Genomic DNA, 21,774 nt, shown 5'->3' on the forward strand with positions numbered 1-21,774 from the left:
CTGACACAGGGTGAAAGGTCACACGTCCATCACAGGGCAAACACACAGAGACAACCAACCATTCACACATACTGTCAATTTCAAGTGTCCAATTAACCTCTGCATGTTTTTGGACTGTGGGAGGAAACTGAAGAACCCAGAGAAACCCCCCTCCCCTTGGATTCGAACTTCTTAATGCGAGGCAGTACTATGAGCCACTATTCTACCATGTAGCCATCAAATTGCACATCCACACATACAATTGTTGCCAATGAATGTGATCAAAGTGTTTGACGTATAGTTTAGCTCATGTAGTGATTAACCTCTACTTTACTCAAACTGAAATGTCAATAAGTGCACATGTCATAATGAGAGCGATAAAAGGGGTAGTTAAGGTTTTCTTGAAGTGTGGTTTGGGCAGAAACTTTTTCCTGTAGGTTAAAACGTGGCTGAAAAAAAACAAATTTTTACTACTGATTTAAAGTCAGTGCCTGCTTTAAGACTATGAAATTGCAAATAACGTGGGTTAAACACTGAGACATTAAGTTTTAATGCCATATCAATAATAATAATAATAATAGTAATAATATATATGCCATTTCATTTTCATTCACTTTCATTGGACGTGATACTTGGAATGAGAATAAATTGCAGCAAAATGATGTTGTTGATGAGAAAGCTCTATAGATTTAAAAAATATATAATCGCACACAAAAAAGTATAATGTGTTTAAAGGCCTTTAGACTGCAGTATCTTACCTCGCTCTTAAACAGGCTCGTCTGACTGGAAATGGAGGTTTAAGCCACTCCCTCAGAATCTGTATTTAGCTCACAGAGACACAGGAGCTGCTGGTCTACTGCTGCCCCATGTGGTCAGTTTGTGTCACTGCGGTAATTTGACAAAGCTGAAAAGCCTTACACTTTATCGTAACCTCAGGCTGTTTGGACGTTAGATGGATGGTGAGTAACTGTGATTTGATTGGAATTCTCTATATTATGACTTTTAACATGTTGATCCACACAGTTCATTAAAATGTTGTGTTTTCTTGTTTTATAATGAAATCAAATCCCAAAGCACAACATAAAACCTCTTTAACACTTATTTTAGCAGGATGTACCTATCCTGACCTAATCTAATACCAATCCTCATAATATCAGTGTGCATGAAAGTGTTGTAAATAACTATGTATAACTGTTCCGTGCTTTTTATACAACAAAAAAAAAACCCAGGAACAATAATAAAAGAAAAACGATCTTTTTCATACTTGCACGGTTTTGTGTTTGCTGATTTCCTCTGGTGTCAACTGATGGTGTTAACTTGGTTTTCATTTCATTTGTCCAGCACTTCCTCTCTGGCTTCATCACCTCATGTGGAGAGAAGACGGGACTTGAAAAGGGTCATTCACAAAAAACATTTGTGTTTACATCACAGCGTCACCATTATTATTATGCTATAATTAAAGTTTATATTGGTGTTTTATATCAACAATCTCTGCTGCTGCTTGTATAAAGGATATTAAAGTTCTATAAACATGTCATAACATAACAGCTCCTGGTCTCACTCTTCTCTCTCTATCTCACCTCTCTCTTGTCCTTTCTCTCCCCCTTTTTCCTTTCACCCCAACCAGTCGACGCAGACGGCCACACATCTTTGGGTCATTTCTTCCTTTCTCTCCACTGATGCCAAGTGTTTTTTCATTGTGTGAACTGTTTGGGTTTCTCTGCGCTCTCTGACACTGTAAATGTTTTTGCCTTCCTGTGCACAGTGCCTTGAGATAATGTATGTTGTGATTTGACGCTATACAAATAAAACTGAATTGAGTAAATTTTAAACTAACCTCTGCTAATCCATGATAAAAAAAAACAACTCACATTTGTGGAAATCACACCCATCACTGTATCCTCTGTATACCATTGTTACATGACATATGTGTGCAGGCTCTCACATCTTTATATATAAAACTATTCTTGGCCTAGTTTCTCCTTATCCGTCTACGTCCATGTGTAGAAATCCATCGATCAATCGTCAGAGACAGAACACGACTGTTAGACACGCTGCTCCCTCCTTTTACCTGGTTAAATAAAGGACACACATACACATATATAATATACATATATATGTACATACGTGTGTATATTTATATATATGTATACTGTATAAACACTATACCCCTCCTGTTATATCACTTTAACCTCATACAACATGTGGATGGAACTGACGTGACTATGAAATGCAAACTGAATCAGTTCATTCACAGATGTGGACACAAATGTTAACACAAGAACCAGTTTCAGCTATTTTTGAGAAATTATTTCAACATTTATTACAACTGGAAACCATCATATAAAATATTAACAAACAACACGAGTGTGAATGGTAAGGCACAAACCCAGTGGAAACATTAGCTCTGAAAGCAGCTGAATAACTTTGAAAAAATATTGAAAAGTTAAATATTTAGGGTATTAAATCAATATCGTCTTTGATTTTGTACAAGATTTGTTTCGATGCATTATTGAACGTAGTCATCAGTTGGGGCAGATTTTAAAGTTACATGTCCTGTCAACGGAACAAAAATATATGCTTTTCTATTATTTTATTTCCACTTCTGCTTCAATTAAAGTGACGAGTTCTTACACAAAACTGATCACTGCGATAATATACCACCAACAGTACCCTAGTAAATGTTAGAGTTCTGGTTCAGGTGTTGCTGACGTGTGGTTATATGAGGCCCTAACGCACACTGAAGTCAGCCCATAACCACTCAGAACACCTGAACTGTCCCTTTGTACTTCCCGGGGTCACGTGCGTCCGGGCTGATTCAGCGCTGCACTCGTCTGCATCACCTGGTTTCTGCGACTGTTCAGGATGGACTGAATCCTGAGAGTCAGCTGAGGAGAAACATGTGACACAGACATGTGACACAAACATGTGACAAGGAGGGAGGCTGCGTGTGCACGTATTAGAGGTGTCCATGTACAAATCACGATTCTTATCCTCAAAGATTCTAAATCAATTCAAAACCTCCGAAAAACTATCTTTTTTTAAAATAAGGTTGTACTGGATTGTATTGGAGGCAGCAGTGGATCGACAACTCCTGTGTGTTGTGATGTAAATTGACTTTGGTGTGAGAGCGTGAGTGGTTTACAAACTTCAGTCCGAGTCGTCTGACAGTGAGATAAAGCAGTGAATATATTTAGAATTCATCCAAGACTTAAGCAGGTTTTATTAGACAAGTCTTCTGATCAGTGGCTGAAATCAGTGGCTTTAACTTTCTTATCTTTCTTATCCTTGTGGCCATGTTTCAGTGACGGTGTGTTACATCTGTACCCTTTAAGGCTTTGACCTTGTTTTTGTTTTGTATTTATGCTCCACATTATCACATTACCACATTACCTTGGACTTTTGTCATAAGAAGTAGACAGAAGTACATTTCATTACAAAATAGTTGTTGTGCTCGAGTAGGTATTTCAAGACCTGTACTCAAATACTACTCTGATACACAACTTAAACGGCTGCTAGAGTCAATTTCTGGTGAGATACTTATATCCTACGGGAAAGAAATCTTATCACAGTTACATATATATGATATATATCATGATATAAATCAATTCAATGTATTAATAAATACAATATAATAAAATATATTTTTAATCAATACATATATATATATATATATATATACACATACATACATATGTATAAATATATATATATATATATATATATATAAAAACAAGTGACTTACTGATTGTTGGTGTGAGAGAACATCTCGATAGAAGGCCTGTCTGCGCTCCTGCTCCTTGATGTCCCACTGTCTCCAAATCTCAGCCTTGATCTTGACGTCAGCCTCCAACAGCTGTGGATACTGAAGCCGCTACAATATAATCAAACACACACTTTTACACACTTTTAAGGTCGGTTTTATGAAGCTTCTGCATCTCCAGTTACTGTCAAACTACAGATGAACGTATTAAAGCACTTATATAGAATGAGAGTGTAGGCGCCCATCAGGAACAAATGAATCATCCTCAAAGCTCCAGACTTACTTTTTTTTTGTTGTAACGTGGTTAGATGGTTAATACAAACACACAATAAGCAAAATAATGGCAGACTTCATTCAATTAATCCTAAAATATTAAAGTACTACACTATATAATGAATAGGGCTGCAGAACTCCGGGAATTTTCAAAGTTGGAAACTTTCCATGGAAATGAACGGGAAGTAATGGGAATAAACTGGAGATTTTCAAAGTTGAAGGTTGGGAATATAAATATAGTTGGTAAAAAAATATCAGCTCAGATTTGATGTAAATACAGTATATATGCTATTCCTCAATCACAGGGACAACTACTAAAGCTACTGTTCTGAGCCAACAACACAGATACAGACTAAGATAAGCCACACATTTGAGCCAAAGGGTTACATGAAGTCCCTTGCACCTGCAGCCTCAATCCCACCAACATCAGCTGCCTCTGAGCGCGACTGCTCAATATTCTGGAACACACACTCAAAGGTTCGCAAGTGGAGAAATGAGTGGGGATGAGCCATCCTAGACAAGGCTGGACACTGACACTGAAGAGGGGGAGGAGTCAGACGTTGAAGAAGTGAACACCGAGGACATTGAGGTTCAGGAAGAAGCCTGAAAATATTTGGTAAAATGCAGAACACGCAGAAACTTGAAACTTATGGCAAACAAATATTTATATTTACAAATATTTATATTTATATTTATGTCGGTATATGACTCAGTTTCTTTTCAATTATCCCAAATTTCCATTTCATTAATTTCCATAATTATTATTTTTTTCCAATTTGGAATATTTCCATGGAAAGTTTCTGCCCCTTTGCGGAATGGTTATTAATGAATACTACTATACTGTGTGCGGTCTACACACACACACACACACACACACAGACAGAGAGAGAGCTTTGGTACATGTTTTACAATCAGCTTAAATGTCACTCACCGTCTGTGCCATGTAGTCATCAATAGTGTGATGCTTCATCTTCTGCAGAGCCAGAAAAGCCTCGGATACATTTGCTCTGCATTTGTTCAGCAGCTCCTGCAAACATGTTATAAGTTATAGAAGCTGCGTCTGAGTTACACTGAGCTCCTATAAAGAGGCTTCGAGGTAGTCACTAACATATCACCACATACATATTATTTTAATCACAAATAATGCAGTTTTCAGTGTAAACAAAAAGAACAGGCCCTAACGCACACATTGCATTAGGCTACTGTGTCATATGATGTGTGCTGTCATACCTTTTCACATTTATTTCAAAAGAAGATTGTTGTTGCAATCTATCTGACATAACTGTGGGGTAGATCGATATAAAAAAGTTAGAATGCATAGTTAACAGGTCTCTCTCTAATCTATATTAGTAACGTCTCATTTCATATTTCAATTAAATAATTGTTGTTGCAGTCTACATGACACAATTTTGCAAGTAGATGACTGTGTGTGTGTGTGTGTGTGTGTTATCTATATATCTCAGCCTTTATTTGACGTTAGTTATTAGAGACCCCCAGAAAAACTGTGTATAAAAGACTAAAAACATCAGCAGAGGCAATTTGGAGAAACTGTATAAACTGTTTTTCTTTACCAATAGTTGTTCATTGGTCTTCATATCCAAGGAGTCCTGGCTGGAGTTGACCAGAAGGCTGGGTGCGTTTGACTGAGGAAAAAAAGCACAAGCATTCTAATACAGTATGTCTGGATAAAGGACGGAGAAGTCCTTCATGCTGCTGCTGCTGCTGCTGCTGCTGCTCATGATAGCTCATGCTCTGAAGTGTGCTGCTTCTTTACCTCGGCCTCATATTCAGCCCAGGCTGCTTTGCGCTCTGCTTCACTGAGTTCCTCCTCTTGTTTATGGTCCAGCAGAGATTCGTGCTCATGGAATGACACGATCTGGTCGTTACAGGTTTGTAGGAGCTGCGCTAAGACCTCATCCTGACAATCAGACATAAAGACCTTTAGTCCACACGTTTGCGCTTTGGTATAAGAGCGAGGATGATGAGGATGGTGATGTTACCTTTGGCGGAGCGGACGTGGCTCTCTTGCTTTTCTTGGAGTTGGGGTCATTCAGCAGGTCTGGTTCAAATGTGTAAAGTTCGCTGAGTTCAAAGAGAGTGAAGTGCCTCTCAATCTGCTGCTGATCCACCACTCGGAAGGACAAGGACTGCTTGGTCACCTGACGATCATAGATCTTCTCCTCCATGGTGCCCTGGATATGAAAATGACATTTCTAAATAGGACTGAATGTCTTATGGATTCAGTAAATATACCTAAGAAATTAAGTGTCCATAACTATCAGGAAATATTAAGATACATAGAAAAATCACTGAAAAACATGGCTGCCAGTGAGGATGGAAGGAAAAGAAACAATTTCTTATCTTAAGAACATGTTTGCTGCTTTTAGCATTGTTGGACTGGAAACGGAAGTTTATTTCTTATTATTTCTTATTGTAAACCACTCGCACTTGATTTTACATCATAGCACAGGAGTGCTGCTGCCTCCAACAGTAAGTTCAAAGGTGTTATTTTATGACTTTGGTGTTTGAAATCCTCTGTTCAGATTTACCTCAGTGGCACAAACTGACCACACGAGGCAGCAGTAGACCAGCAGCTGCTGTGTCTCTGGTGCAGGAGAGCGAGTGGATTACTAAGTGAAATAAATGGTTTGGGCGATGATGGGGAAATGGTGCGAGCAAACATGAGTCACAATGTGTCAGTATCTCATCTCTTACTTTAATGAAGACCAGTGAACTTACCTGAGCCAAGAAGCGGTAAACAAACACTTGCTTCACCTGACCAAAGCGGTACACCCTGTATATGCTCTGTATGTCATAGGATGGGTTCCACGAGGCGTCAAAGATGATGACCCTGTTCGCAGCCACCAGGTTGATGCCAAGAGAGCCGGCTCGTGTTGAGATGAGGAACAGTCGTCCGCTGACAAGAAGATTAACAAAATGAACATTACACAGTAACCCTTTATTTTGATAGTCCCTTGCAGGAGTGGGCAATATGGGAAAAAATATTATTATCATCAGTCGATATCGATATATCACAATATAAATCAAAATCTTCTATTTCTTTGGCTTTTTACTGTTGAATGAAGGATATATACATGTGCTAGAAACAAAAAAATTGCCTTTGAATTTGGTCAAATTCTGCTATAAAACTAATTAGGCTTTAATTCATGTGTTATATTTACTGTATTTCACAAATTGATTCAATACAATAAATATGAATATCAATGCAACAGCCTTTAAAACCAGGACAAAATATTTTACTTAACGTTTGCGTTGCATTGATAAAGTTCTACTCACTAATGAATCATTTTGCATGCATGTCTGCTTTTGAGATAACTAAATGTTTATATTTTTATATGACACAGTTTCTGACCCAATGCAACTCTAGTCATGATATAGATATAACATCTATATTTTGCCCAGGCCTATTGTCCATTGTTGACTCTCTATTAGTAATCAACAGGTATTCAGTATCAAGTCAACAGATAAATAAAATGACATTTATTCAACTGATCAGTGACATACAATTAACAAACTCAGTCGACGATAAGTTGAGCTTCAAGTATTTATAACCCAAGTGAGTGTTGACTATAAATAGTATTTTTGTTAATAAACATAATTTAACTAGTTCTCTGTAGATTGTGTCAGCACTGCATGATAATATATGATCATATGAAGTATGATCAATTCTTAGTTGTCTGTTCATTGTCAAGTAAACATCAAATCTTAGATTCATTGACAATTTGTTGCTTATCTGTTTATAGTCAACTGACAATCTTTTTGACTATTAGGAGGGAGGAGAACTACACTTGTATCTCATTTAAGTGAAAAACAGCTGAGAACAGAAGATATAAAGAAGTGTCAACTTATCTGTTGATAATTAGCAGAGAGTCAACAAAAAAAAAAGTATGCCCATTACACTATTACAACATCACTACTCTTGTATAATCAGAGTAAAAAAATGTACCACTCAAATCACCTTACCGGACATTGGTAGCATCGTTGAACAGATCTGCCCATTTCATACGATGTACAGCACTGACGGCGCCATCAAGACGATAGTAATCAACGTTTTTAATCCAGCTGCCTGTTAAAACAATTAAGCACAAAATACAATAGTAAAACAAAACCTTTCCTTCACATAGTAAAAGTGTATTTGCCATAAACAGACTAATACCTTTAACTGAAGCTGGGTGTCTGGCCTGGTGAGAAGCCTTAAGGAAATCCTCAATCAGGTTTAATGAGATTAAGGACTGACTAAACACAAGCCTTGAAATATGAAACACAGTGGTTAGTCATGATGACCAGTAAACACATATCAGGTGTATGACGTCGCTTCAGGTCGGAAAACATAATATTACACTTTATCCCCCAGCTCTTCAGCCATCCTGAGAATCTCAAACAGGAGCACCATCTTCCCTGAGTGCTGCAGGATTGTGGCGTCTTTCTCCGATAACATAGTCTTGTACCAGCCTTCACCTGCACTTTGAGACCTCGAGCTGGTGGTTGCTATCGCTCCTACACAAAAAAACACAGAAAAGTTGCATATTAAAGTGGGAGTTCATGTTACTTTGTAGTGTACACTGAGACATTTTTAGCCACTTCAAGGAATACGTCACCAATTTGCATTTAGCATTGTATTACTGGAATAAGGGTAGTATTTTTGAAAAATTGTGCTTCCCGACCTCAGTTTCCCCCCCGAGTCGAGAAATAGCTTCATTCCAGCCCAATGGTAAAGTTTCCACCGTGAGGAACAGTTCAGTTTGGAACGGTACAGTACGACATTTTTTTTTCCTTTCCATTAGGAATAGTACCAAAAATAACCAGCCCAAACCGTTTCATTAACTCCATTCAAGTAAAATGGTACATTAAGATCAGGGTGGAGCTAGACCGACGTTACTGTTGAACAAACAGCTACAAACCAAGCAGGACAAAAGGAGCTGCTGGATGTCCATTGTTTTCTGCTGTCTCGTGTTCAATGTAGTCATTCGTTGCCGTTGTATGACATCACGCTACGCAGCCATCGGGCACAGCCCACACCTCGCTTACCAAGTAAATGTACTGTCCTCAGTCGAAATGCAAGCCTGACCCAGGGCTTTACCATACTGTACTGTACCAAATCAATCTGTGCCATGATGGAAACACAGCATTAGTGACACATGAAGCTAGGGTTTTACCATCTACTGCAGGAGCATCTTTGGACGACGAATCATCAATAATCACAGTTCTGCTTGGATTGTATCCTGCTGTTGCACTAAGTCAGGGGAAAAAATGCAAATTAGAATATTTATATTAAGTTGATGCATTTGTGACACCAGAACATAGTAGGTGGCCTCACCTCTCAGCTACAGTGGCTTCTTCATTTGCCAGAGCTATTGCTTTTTGCCGGTCCTTCTCAAAATATCCCTGTTGTAAAAATCCAAAGTATTAACACTTTAAACATTTAACATAAGGGGTGAAAGTGGATGAGTTTGAATACCTGGGGTGAACCATCAAAGCGATGGACAGTGAGAGAGGTGAAGAAGAGAAGAGAGTGCAGGCAGAGTGGAGCAGGTGGAGATGAGTGTCAGGGGTGGGGTGTGACAGAAAGTGAAAGTGAGGCTATACAAGACGGTAGTGAGACCTGCTATGGTGTATAGCTTGGAGACAGCGGCACCATGTAAAAGACAGGAGGTGGCAGAGCTGAAGACGCAGTGGATGGACAGGATTAAAAATGAGCAGATTCGAGGGAAAGCTCAGGTCCAACGGTTTGGAGATAAAGTAAGAGAGTCATGGTTGAGATGGTTTGGTCATGTGCAGAGAAGGGACAGTGATTATATTGGACAAAGGATGTTGACAATGGAGCTGCCGGGCAGGAAGAAAAGAAGAAGATCACAGAGAAGGTTCATGAACGTTATGGAGGAGGACATGAGGACAGTTGGTGTAACAGAACACAAGGGAGAGGACAAGATGGAGGCAGATGATACGCTGTGACGACTCCTAAAGGGAGAAGCCGAAAGAAGAAAGAAGAAAAAGGAGGAGAAGGAGAAGAATAGTCCAGACATGTTTGAGGTACCTTTTTTACTTTGCTTATGTAGTTAAGCTGAAGACACCAGGGATGAGTCCAGACTCGACTGAGCGCCTGAAAGTCTTTGAACAGATTTGCACCAACCTTCATCTTTGCTGTGTTAGTCATGGGACCCACACCTGGAATCACACATATATATCAAATATATGTGACTAACGTGAAATATAAGCAAACAATAAAAACAAACAAACATTTAGATTCTTTTGATAAAAGTAATAACATACTGTATGCAGCCTCTGATGCGGAACTACTGAAACTGCTTTAACAGACATATAAGACAAACTTATGGATAAACTAACCTAAAAAATATAACTGAAAATATGGAATGATATAGGGCTGAAACAATTCATCAATTACTAAATTAATCGTTAACTATTTTGTTAGTAAGTTAGTGAGTTTTTTTATTTCTGTTTTCTTTGCACCATTTAACGAAGAAATCCTTAAAACTGAATTTTGAAGTGTGGATTTCATTTTGAGGTTTGGGAATCGATGATACATTTTGTTTTACTTTTTTCTGACATTTTACGGATGAATTCAAACAAATTTTGTAATAAGAATAATTATTAATTTGCACAGCAAATCTGTTCGACACCATGAGGCATGCAGTCAACCACACTGCGTGGCCTAGGTACTGGACAGGACAGGTAAAAGAAATGATGAATGGCTCTGAATAAAAAAGATTTCTTTATTATTTCATTTAAAAGACAGATTCTTACCAGTGACGTGATCGAGGTAGTAGCGGTACAATTTATACTGAAGTGGAGAAACCCTCACTGCCAGCACATACTCGTGTTTGGGAGGTAGAAACTGGGACAACTCAGAGTAATCTCTTCTCTGAGAAAAAGGATGAACACATGGTTGTGAGTGTGAAAGCAGCTGGGTGTGTGCGTGAATGTGTGTGACAGGGGTTTTGTCTTTTTACCTGTACACATCCAGCCAACATGGCGTGAAGTACGTGTGCTCTCTTCTTCATGATCCGCACATCTTTTGGTGTGGAGTCGGCACACTGGCCGTTCTGAATGGGGTTGATGAAGCGGTTTCGGAATTCGCCCAATGAGCCCAGGAGGTTCTTCTTGATGAAACTGACCATGCAGTGGTCTGTGAGGAAAGAAATATGAAGAGCTTGAAAGAAATGCAAAACACCATGATTTAATGACATTTGGTATATATTGATTTTAGGTTTGTGCGACTGCCGTTTGATGTATGCCACTGGTTTTCTTGAATCGTTTCAGTTACAGCATTGTTTTTTGATTTTGTTGTACTGCTTGTACAAAGCATTCAGTCCAGTCCAGTTCAGTTCAGCAATTCACATCCACACAAATTCATCTACATTAGCTTGCAGTCCAATTTTGTATCACATACTAAGTAATTAACATAAACAAAATCCCGAGTCAAATAAAATAATATTATTACTATACTGTATAGATCGGGGTGTGCAAAACGATTCCACCACTAGCTAATTGTACTTGATTCCATTGTAAGTCGCTTTGGATAAAAAGCGTCTGCTAAATGACATGTAATGTAATGTAATGTAAAGACAGAGTTATAATCCATATTTTCCAATATGCATTTAGTTTATTACTCCAGTTAACTTTAAACATAAAGGAACAACAGGTCATGATACCTGGTCGGAAAACTAGTCCCCTCCATCCTCAAAAAAAACCCACTTGCCTAATATAGCCAGAGAGAGGAGGAGCGCACAGCTGATCCATGTCACACAATCTTCAATTAACACACGTTAATACTCAGTCAGCCTTAAGTATTATGAATTTTCTTAATTTATCAATCTTAACTCAAAATTCACCAACGTCAAACTCATAATACATAATACAAAATATTGATTTTTTTTTTTGACATTTTTTTGTCCAATTTAATTATTAATATGACTCCAACAATAGTGAAACAACCAAGTATGAATAAGATGAAATTTAAAAGCCACATTATTTAGTCAACACAATTTCTCAGAGTTTGAACAAGGACACGCAGGTCATCCATTACATGGTGCCGTCTGGACTAATTGTCTCAAAGAAATTCCCTCACCATATTACAAATACTGTGGATGACTTAATACATGTACCAAAGTGACTGTGCAGACTTACACTCAACCAGGTTGTTTTGCAGTGGTGTTCCAGTCAGCACCACTCTTCGACGAGTGTTGATGGCATTCAAAGCTTTGGAGATATTGGATGCATTATTGCGTAGGATGTGGCCCTCGTCACAAATAACAATATCTGGGCCTGAAAAGAAAGCATATGTGTCGATAAGCAAAGCAATGACATGGAGCAGGAAATGTTTTGATGATATTATGAAGTTACTGTACCTGGGTTCACCAGTATCCTCTTTAACTCTGCCTTCCACTGCTCTCTCACGATTTTATTTGCTAATGACATGATGCGGTATATCTCATACCCCATTATCATGACACCTCCATCTCTCTGCCATGTCTGCAGAGCATGAAGCCGTTCTGGAAAATTCTTTTGCGTGGCCAGTTGAGCAACCTGTAATGTAAGCATGTTCAGAAAAATAACCACATACAATACAGCTGATGCACGTGATTTAATCCTGCTGATTTATGACATTTTATTTGTCAAAACCTTGACTTTGTCTTGTCCCATGTTTTCTTGCCATTTCTTGAACTCGCTGACCCAGTTGAGAATTGTGTTGAGAGGACACACCACCAGGGCTGTTTTGAATTTCAGGTTCTTTGACAGCAGCACCGTGTGGAGAAAGGCTACCACCTATAACAAATCACAAATATGGAAATAACAAAAAATTAAAGCATATACAACTGATAAAACATAGTAACAGTAACAGAACTGAGGTCCTTCTCGTTGGTACAAAATCCACCCTCTCTAAGATAAATAACTTCTCGTTTTCAGTTGACAACAACACAGTTTCCCCTTCCCCCCAGGTTAAGATTCTCGGTGTCATCCCCGACAACTCCCGTTTCTCACACCCACTGCTATTCTCATCCACACCCTAGTTACACCCTGCCTTGATCACTGTAACTCCCTTTGTGGCTTACCTGACAAGTCCATTCATAAAATCTGCTGCCAGAATTATTCCAAGAACCCCCTCCTCCAGTCGTATTACATGTCCTGCAACAACTCCATTGGCTTCCTATCAAATTCTGCATCAATTATAAAATCTTACTTCTCACCTTCAAGGCGATCCACCCCCTCACCCCTCCGTATCTCACAGAGCTCCTTCACACTAACATACCCAGCCGTACACTTAAATCCTTATCCTCCATCCAACTCGTCCACCCGCCTGCTCGCTTGTCCACCATGGGACATAAAACATTCTAATTCTTTCACCTCCTTCAAGTTCCACCTCAATACTCACCTTTCAGACAGGCATATTCCCTTTAATCCTGGGACTGGAATGACTTATGATTTATTATGTTTTACATTTTTGGCTGTTGTGTTTTTACTCTTTATTAATTTTTATCTTGTCTTTGTGTATGATGACATTAAGTGCCCTCAAAGGCGCCTGTAAAAAAAATGTATAATTATTATTATTAAATTACAATTAAAGACCAAGAAAGAACTAATAAACTTGCTGCTTTATTTTGTGGTAAGACAGCTGTTTCTGACAGAAAACTGAGATCTGTGCCACTGTTGTGGTATTTCATCGTTTCTGAGTTTGAAATCCTTCATTCAGATGAACCTCAGTGACAGAAACTTAGCAGATGAGGTTGCAGTAGACAGTAAGTCTGAGTCCATGAGATCTAAAAACACAGATTTGTTTCTATGGACTTTGGTGCTAGAGAGTGAGCAGTTCACAAGATTCAATCCTCTGGTTGAAATGGCTGTCCAACTGCAAAATAAAGCAGTAAGCATCCTTAGCATATAGTAGACTTAAGCAGGCACCACTGATGCCCTGACTTTTGCCCAGGCTGACAGCCATGTTTTCACTGAGCGTGAGCTCAGTAAGTGTTAGTGCTGACTGTGTGACCATGTGTCACACACTAAAACCACACTTTACTGAACTGGACAAGCCAAAGCAATGTTATTAATCTAGCACTTTTCATACACAGAGACAACTCAATGTGCTTTATATAAAAACAAAACAATTTACAATTTGAACAAAAACCCAAGTACAAATAGATATAAAGAAAACCAAAAGTTAAGACTAAAATGGAGCATAAAATATGACTTTACATTGACACTGGTCTGATTATCTGTTGGTGAATTATATACAGTGAGCAGAAGAGAATAACCACTTCTGGGTGCACAAAAGAATTCAGTAGGTGGATATGTGCTTTCATTCACCTGCAGAGTTTTTCCCAGGCCCATGCAGTGAGCCAGTATACAGCCTGATCCTGGAGCAGAGTTGGCCTTCTTCACTGACTCACAACAGCTGTCCCAGATAAACTGTACACCTGTCAATGAAAAACAGTAAGAGCACTGTGAGTATGTTTAGTCTGAATACAAAAAAATAAAGACAGGACCCCACTGAGAAAATGCACCACTAATTAATAGCATTCATTGGGGATGAAATAGCTTCGACTGGTGCTGCATTGCGTTCATATTGGAGGTCAAGAACAGGGGGTGACGTCAGCTCCAAGTTCATGGCGTTCAAGAGAAGTCAGAAAATACTATGGAATGTCAGACTGGCAATTGTCAGCAATACCTGTCAGTAACCACCTCTATGTAGTATTAGTGGCACAGGATTAGCGTAGCAACATGTCCATGAATAAAAAACAAAAATCTCCAGAAAGTGAAGTTGATTGACTAATCATTACCTAATATTAGTTAACCTTTTCTGTCTACCTTATCAAAGTGGACTGGTCAGTAAACAACTCAGTTCATCATCTCAAAAAGCTCAAAATGCAGAACTGTGGTGTTTAATGTACTATAGACAGTACATAATAAGAGCAAAGTGAAGTGAAAGCATAAACTAACCATCCACCTGATGAGGCTTCAGTCTTGTCAGGAGGTTCGTGTGCACCTGAACGAGAGGCTCCTTGGTCTCCTCATCCTGATCCAACACTAGCTTTGTAGTGACAGGACACAGCACTTGTGACAGTTCATCCCCTACATTGATGATCTAGAAAACAAAGCCAGCATGCCGTGTGTCTGCTTCTCCTTTTAATAAACCCAATAAAACATTTCATAAAAGGACACAGTAAATGTTATATTATAACCATATTAGCAGTAAAGCACATGTTCAGCATCAGTGAGGTACCAGCCATACCTCTCGCCTCTCCTCCAAGTGCTGATCCCTGTTTCTCAGTCGTTCACATCTCTCCTCCTCTTCTCTCAGTGCTTCTTGGGTCTCAGGGAGGAGGTTATCATCTTCCAGAATTTTGCGGATCTTTTTGCGTCCTTTTGGGGTGCCTTGGCTGTTAGTCTTATCATCCTCTCGATCACTCTGCTCAGGATCAGAAAGATCACATAAGCAGTATTATCATCAGAATATGATAATACTGCACAAAAAGATTATTTCAGCACAAAAAGATTATTGTAAATAATGATTAGTGACTGTGACCTTTTCGACGTCAGAGTCAGACAACCAAATACAGGGAACTTTCTCATTCTCTTCTGAACCAAGACATGACTCCTTCATTTTAGATGAAGATCTGGAAGTAGAAGAGAGTGAGAGAATGACACAGTAATGTATGACTGTGTGAAAATACTGCAATAATGTTGATTTGTTTGTTAGAATACATTACAAAATGTTTTACTTGTTCATATTATGTGTAGCAGAATTATTTCATGTCCAGATTTGCTACAATAGACTTTGATCCATGCTCAGATTTTATATTTTAATGAAGGATTTTATTCTGTGTGGTTGTTTCAGGTAGTGATCAGTGCTCATACTGAAAACATGGCTGCCACTGAAGAAGCCTCTTGGATGAGAGGTGAAACATCTTCAAGATAAACTTCAAGTCTAGTTCCTACTGACACAATTTGTTTTAGATAACTATGACCTGGACGAATGAAAATCTACACAGATATGGCTGACTGCACACAACGGACACAAGGAGAAAGTCATTTTAGCCACATCTAACAAAATCGACAATATCTTGGAAATACAGTATGCTCACTGCTTTATCTCAACGATAGCCTTCTAGTAGATCTATTGATCTACTACTGCCTCTTGTGGTCAGTTTGTGTCACTGAGGTAAAAATATACAAAATAACACATTTGAACTAAGAGACGGAGGCAGAAGTACATCAACAACTGTCGTGTTTCCAGGCTAATAATATCTTAAAATGCTAAGACACTGTAGACTACAAAGTCTTTTTTGTCCTTGTAACATGTTTTCAGGGACAGACCAAGAAGTCTGTTGTGTCAGTACCTCATAGAACCACACTTATAAAATCTTAGCTTCTATTACATGTTCTGAATTAGCCAAGTCAGTGTTGACACAATATCATGAGAATTATTTTATATTATGTACCTGTTGGGCACATCTTCATTAGTCTCATCCTCTGACTGACTCAGCTCTTCACTCAGGCCAAGGTCTTCCAGACTCAGCGCTATTATCTCACTTCCACTCTCGCTGTCAGCTTGACATGAATCAAAATTCAGACATTAGAGCATCATAAAATGACCCATTTAGCTAGTTCCATTTCAAAATTTTAGAGACGTCCTTACAGCTCTTTTTTCTTTTCTTGCTCCCCTGCTTTCCTATGCTCTCGTGACTTGATGCTCCCTCATCTAAGGTAAGTTTATGTTGGAGCAGATGGTGTCTGAAGTTAGGCTCAGTGGATGTGGTCTCAGATGATTCTGAGGTCAAGTCTTCCCCTGTGGCATACACATGTCATATTACAATGTCTCCTTCATTAGAAACACTTGTCACAGCTATTTCAGCGATTGACTCATTGGAATACAATGTGAAAATAATTACAAAAGGGATACAAAACTAAAATTAGCTACTTAAAGAAATACTTACCACTTTCATCTGCTCCATTTTCCTCAATGCTTTGTTTGATCTCTTTATCAACCTCTGACTCAGACTCTTCCTCCAGCGTTTCTTCATCTGAAGAGATATCATCACCCGAAGAGTAGTTGGCTTTGATTTGGGCCAAAAGCATTTTCTTAGCGATTCTTTCAAAAGCAGAGAAGAAGGAAAAGGTACCTGAAGTTCATTACATGATAAGAAACATTATCTCATCTATAAAAAACAACACAATATTTAGACATCAGTTATTACAAAAGTACTAGTTTGGAGCTAACAGTACATGAAGTGTTGGTCTAACAAAGAAATGTAGTCTAAATCTCATATCCTCAGTATACTATACAGCACATAAAATATGAAACAAATGAGCCAGAGACCTTCTTTACAGGAAGAATTTATTACATGTATTCTTCACAGAAAGAAATATACAATGACAATGACTCCCTTTGGGGAATAGGGAGGGTTCTTTTTTTTTTTCTTCAAAGTTCTTCAACTTAAGTCAGGCGTGAAATTATTAATTCATATGTAACATAACATAGTTGTGGAGCTAAAAACTGACTAAGAGGAAACACATTCCTCTGCCAATTTATATTGGGGATGGCACAATACCAATTTTTCGTGTTCGAACCCAACATCACAATCAAGTATCTACTGATACCGATATCAGTCCAATACAGTTATTTTAGACCTTTTAAAATAGGAAGCTGTTACAACAAATATTCTTCTCCCACAAATGAAGAAATAAACAGCCAACAACATGACTCAGCTAAAATGCTGTTGCTGATTTTAATGACATTTTTATTCTGTGCATAGTGAAGCATGCACATTGATGGATTTCTGGGTTGTATCGGATTTTACATTTATATCCGATCCAGTGATTTTGATCAGAATCGGACTGCTCATCTCCAATCCCTTAATCACAACAAGTAACTGACACAAACTGTACGTACATATTTGTTCAGACTGGGTTAAACCATTTTCCAAATAGTTTACACTAAAAGCTCCATCTTAACCTCAGCGCACAGCGCAGGTGTCACTGCTAGTTTCCAACCAACACAGTTGTCGTTTTCATACCCACGGCGGGTAGCAAATGCACTTGCACAACAGTGGGTGTGTTGGTCTTAAAAAGTTAGGTTTTGTGTGCATTATTATTGCACCAGTCACCAGCAAAAACCTTGCCTAGGGCCATTATACTCCACTGGAACATAGGATGTAACTGATCTGATTTAGTTCATGGTAAACATTTCATAACAAACAAAAAAACACTGTTTAACTCCTTCTACATCTACAACACTGTAGCTGTAATCAAATAACTGGTTCCAGCAGCGTATGTGGAAGCTGGGTCTGGCTCCAGGAGCATCACTCCTTTCTCAACATGCATTGAGAGCACAGGCTGGGCATTAAATCCAACATCCAATGATAGTTCACTGTAAAAGACATTACTGTAGTACAATCTGAGTAAAGAAACGCCAGAGAAGAGATGCAGAGCTTTCAGTCTCATGTGACATGTTTGAGGTGGGCAGTCAGCAGAGAAACACTAGAGAGAATTAAACTACCACACCAGAATTTGGCATTTTCAATGACTAGTTTAAAAACATGCTGTGTCCATTTCAAAGTAATACCAGAATTTTTTATGTTTTAGCCCATTAACTACAAAACACTGTCAACTTTACAATTCTGCTGACCATTTTCTAATGCTATCACGGCAGCTATTAAAAAAATAAACAAACAACAACAACAAAAAACGCATTGAGTTTACAATATTCCAGATTTTAGTGTTTGTTGTCTAACAGCACTGCAATCACTGCGGTACTGTCAGAAAATCCGACCTGGAAAAAACATGAGAAACATTCATGTCATTAAAGGCACAGTGAGAATATGCTCGCTTCTTGCATTACAATGGTTGTTTGTTTCACAGCCCACTCCCAATTCTCAGATATATACTCCACTCCAATATCCAACACACAGGCACTGACCTGTAACATCTTTTAGCGATCCAATGAATTATCTATGACTAAATAAATAGTTAATCGGTAATAAGGAAAAAATCTTATCGCGATATACTTTTTTTATATTTACTATCAATAATTATCACGATATTAATCAAATTGATATTTCTATAAGGTTGGGCGATATGGCTTACAAATAATATGTGGATGTTTATGCTGTATTTCGATATACCAATATATATGTGGATATAAAGCTGGACACACAGAGAGAGTGACAATACACTGTGTCCGAAAACAATATATATAACATTTAATCTATAATGTTTAGTGTATTTCAGAAATGTTTTCCTTTATTCAAATAGTCAGTAAATTTTGTGGAGAAGGTTTCAGTATCAAGGTAAATTTAGATACTGTCCATCATTAATGCAGTAAACCAAAAGTCCTGTTTGTCCTGCGTGGCTTGTTGAAATAAGATTTAAGTTGGCTGTCTAGAGTCTGCTTTAGAAAATGGTCAGCAGTTGATGTATACTCTGTGTATAGAAAGTGGGGTAAAACATACAAAGACAAGCAGTTCTGATGAACACCAATCTAATGTCATTTATGCATGCTAATGACAGTTGATTTTCTTTGTTGTCTAACAGCTACATGTCACAAGTTACATGAACTCAATTTTATTTTAACCAAACACTTAACCAAACACTGTTCATCAAGGCAAAATTTAGAATGCTTACTGGTATCTCAAAATCTCAACTGATAAAACAAAGTGTGTTGACACAGCTAGCAACTAAAACTCCAGAGATTACCCAGAGGAGCTTGATGTGTGAATGTAAATGTGCAGTTTGTCAGTCCAGACATTCTCCAGTGATTCCCCTGCCAGCTCCCCAGACAAACCTCCAGATAAAAAAAATATATATGCAACTATCACTGAATTATAGTTGCCCCACCTTGCACAGCCCCAAAACCCTTAATTTATCAATTAACAATAAGCAGCCATCTCCATGCATTGCACAACATGTGCATAACAGCACTATTTTGCAGCCATAAACGCCATTTCTAAAAACAACACTGTAAATTAGGCAAAGTAATTCATGTATTTGTTAATAATGCCCAAACTCTCCCCATTCCACAATATTACTGGGTCTCTATTTGTAGGTTGCACATCAATTAATGTAATTTAATGAAGACCAGGTTAGAAAGCAGTACCAAAACAAAGCAAAATTAAAAAATTATTTTGTCCATAATTTGCACGAACATTTACACTCGGTGAAAAATAAAAAAATATTAACAATTGTTTATGGTGTTTTAGGGTGAGATCCAAGGAGTTTTGGGGGGGGTTGTTTCTAAGTTTAAAAAGTTTCACATTTTTTTCACATATTTTTGGACTGGAAGAATAGTTCTATGACAAATCCAAAGATTGACAGCGGTTCAGTTAGATTTCATAGTATCAAATCACAATCTTGAAAACAAATCTCTTAACACTTCTTGTGTGGTGGAGGAAATACTGAATATATATATGTGGTAAAAATAACAGAGGTTAAAATATAAAGCAAATTTTAACTTTTGCAACTAAAAGTCTGCATTTACAGGTTTGAGAACAAAAAAAACAACTCCTTTCACAATTTAAAAAACTGAGAAATAATAATTAAGATAAAAATAAAAATAAGAGCAAAATTTAATTGTCAAACCATAACAGTAACACATGTAGGATTACCTTTAGAGCAGAATATGAATCAGATATCGTTTTAAAGTATACTTAGAATATTGCTAGCAGTTACTTTTATCATGAACACAACTAATTGCAATTAGTAACTTAAGATTGGAGAAAAACATACTTCGCAGTTTTACTTTAGGCCTTAAATGTGTTCAAGTATTTGACAGGCACTTGTCAAACTTCAAAACTTCAGAAACTGTGATTCTCAGAGTCTGTGCATTCTGTTAGAACACAGAAACACTGAGGTTCGACACTATAATATATATATATCTATATATAATAGATGTATATAAACTCCTTTGTTTGGAAATGTTAATTCAGTCAATTATTTCTTCCCTTTAACACCACCTTTAATACCAATTGGTTTTGTATTTTAAATCGTTGGAAAGCCTTAGTCACCTTTACAACGAGGTACAACTTGTAACCATCGTGCATTTGTGGAATGAGCAACACAGCTAAATGTGTGGATAGCACCCCCCAAAAACGTGCCAAATATTACCCTGCGGCACCAGCCTCGGACAAATCTCCCCCAGGAGATCGCTGCAGTGAGACGCTCTGTATTCCTATTCTGCTCTCCCTTCCGTCACGGACACCTGTTGATTGTTGACTCTGTCTGGGACCCGATCAAGGACGTCTCCATGGTAACCTGCTGTGTTATCACGATGGCATCCCGCAAACTGAGACATTGATTGTGAGAATAGACAAAGCGAGTCTCCAGGCTTATGCACACACACGCATTCATGGACACATGCACTTATGCAACACACACCTCTACCCCCCCATCCCACGCCTTCGCCGCTTTCACCCCCCAGTGCGTCAGGCGGGGTCCGCACCATAGAAGGGCTGCGACTGTGGCTGCCTGCCTGCCTGCGCTGGAACACCTCCACCCCCCTTCCCCCTCCCCCGGTGCAAGTTGTTCTCGAGTTCTTTGTTGTAAAATGTGCCTATGTCGCTGAGGTTATTTTTTTTCCCAGTCCCACACTGTACTCTGGACACACTGCAAAATAAAGCAGCTCCCAGACTATGCTCCCCTTGGTTTCTTTCCCCTTCCTCTCCCCTCTTTACGTTGCTTGGTCATCCTGTCATGTCTGTCTTATGGTGCTTTACTTACGGACGGATTGA

General features: G+C 38.4%; 1 protein-coding gene across 2 annotated transcripts in view; it reads right to left on the reverse strand.

Annotated features, from left to right (window-relative positions):
• Positions 1 to 2,115: 2,115 nt before the first annotated feature.
• The window catches only part of LOC122779906 (transcriptional regulator ATRX-like), a 32,767-nt gene continuing 13,108 nt past the window's right edge, over positions 2,116 to 21,774 (reverse strand). The window contains exons 11-35 of one of the 2 annotated variants that reach the window (XM_044042577.1): positions 16,987 to 17,141; positions 16,689 to 16,838; positions 16,492 to 16,600; positions 15,576 to 15,666; positions 15,282 to 15,458; positions 14,990 to 15,134; positions 14,357 to 14,466; positions 12,677 to 12,820; positions 12,403 to 12,580; positions 12,182 to 12,319; positions 11,005 to 11,180; positions 10,799 to 10,916; positions 10,071 to 10,201; positions 9,354 to 9,421; positions 9,193 to 9,269; positions 8,377 to 8,533; positions 8,193 to 8,284; positions 8,000 to 8,102; positions 6,755 to 6,932; positions 6,016 to 6,207; positions 5,790 to 5,933; positions 5,587 to 5,658; positions 4,947 to 5,042; positions 3,725 to 3,853; positions 2,116 to 2,867 (exon numbers count right to left, since the gene is read on the reverse strand). In XM_044042577.1, the coding sequence (XP_043898512.1) occupies positions 2,778 to 2,867; positions 3,725 to 3,853; positions 4,947 to 5,042; positions 5,587 to 5,658; positions 5,790 to 5,933; positions 6,016 to 6,207; positions 6,755 to 6,932; positions 8,000 to 8,102; positions 8,193 to 8,284; positions 8,377 to 8,533; positions 9,193 to 9,269; positions 9,354 to 9,421; positions 10,071 to 10,201; positions 10,799 to 10,916; positions 11,005 to 11,180; positions 12,182 to 12,319; positions 12,403 to 12,580; positions 12,677 to 12,820; positions 14,357 to 14,466; positions 14,990 to 15,134; positions 15,282 to 15,458; positions 15,576 to 15,666; positions 16,492 to 16,600; positions 16,689 to 16,838; positions 16,987 to 17,141 (3,220 nt within the window). In that variant the 3' untranslated portion in view covers positions 2,116 to 2,777. Of the gene's footprint in view, positions 2,868 to 3,724; positions 3,854 to 4,946; positions 5,043 to 5,082; positions 5,298 to 5,586; positions 5,659 to 5,789; positions 5,934 to 6,015; positions 6,208 to 6,754; positions 6,933 to 7,999; positions 8,103 to 8,192; positions 8,285 to 8,376; positions 8,534 to 9,192; positions 9,270 to 9,353; positions 9,422 to 10,070; positions 10,202 to 10,798; positions 10,917 to 11,004; positions 11,181 to 12,181; positions 12,320 to 12,402; positions 12,581 to 12,676; positions 12,821 to 14,356; positions 14,467 to 14,989; positions 15,135 to 15,281; positions 15,459 to 15,575; positions 15,667 to 16,491; positions 16,601 to 16,688; positions 16,839 to 16,986; positions 17,142 to 21,774 lie in introns of those variants that run through there. The other variant, XM_044042578.1, reaches the window with a different exon arrangement.

The sequence above is a fragment of the Solea senegalensis genome, linkage group LG13, assembly GCF_019176455.1.
Source record: "Solea senegalensis isolate Sse05_10M linkage group LG13, IFAPA_SoseM_1, whole genome shotgun sequence".
Taxonomy (NCBI): Eukaryota; Metazoa; Chordata; class Actinopteri; order Pleuronectiformes; family Soleidae; genus Solea; species Solea senegalensis.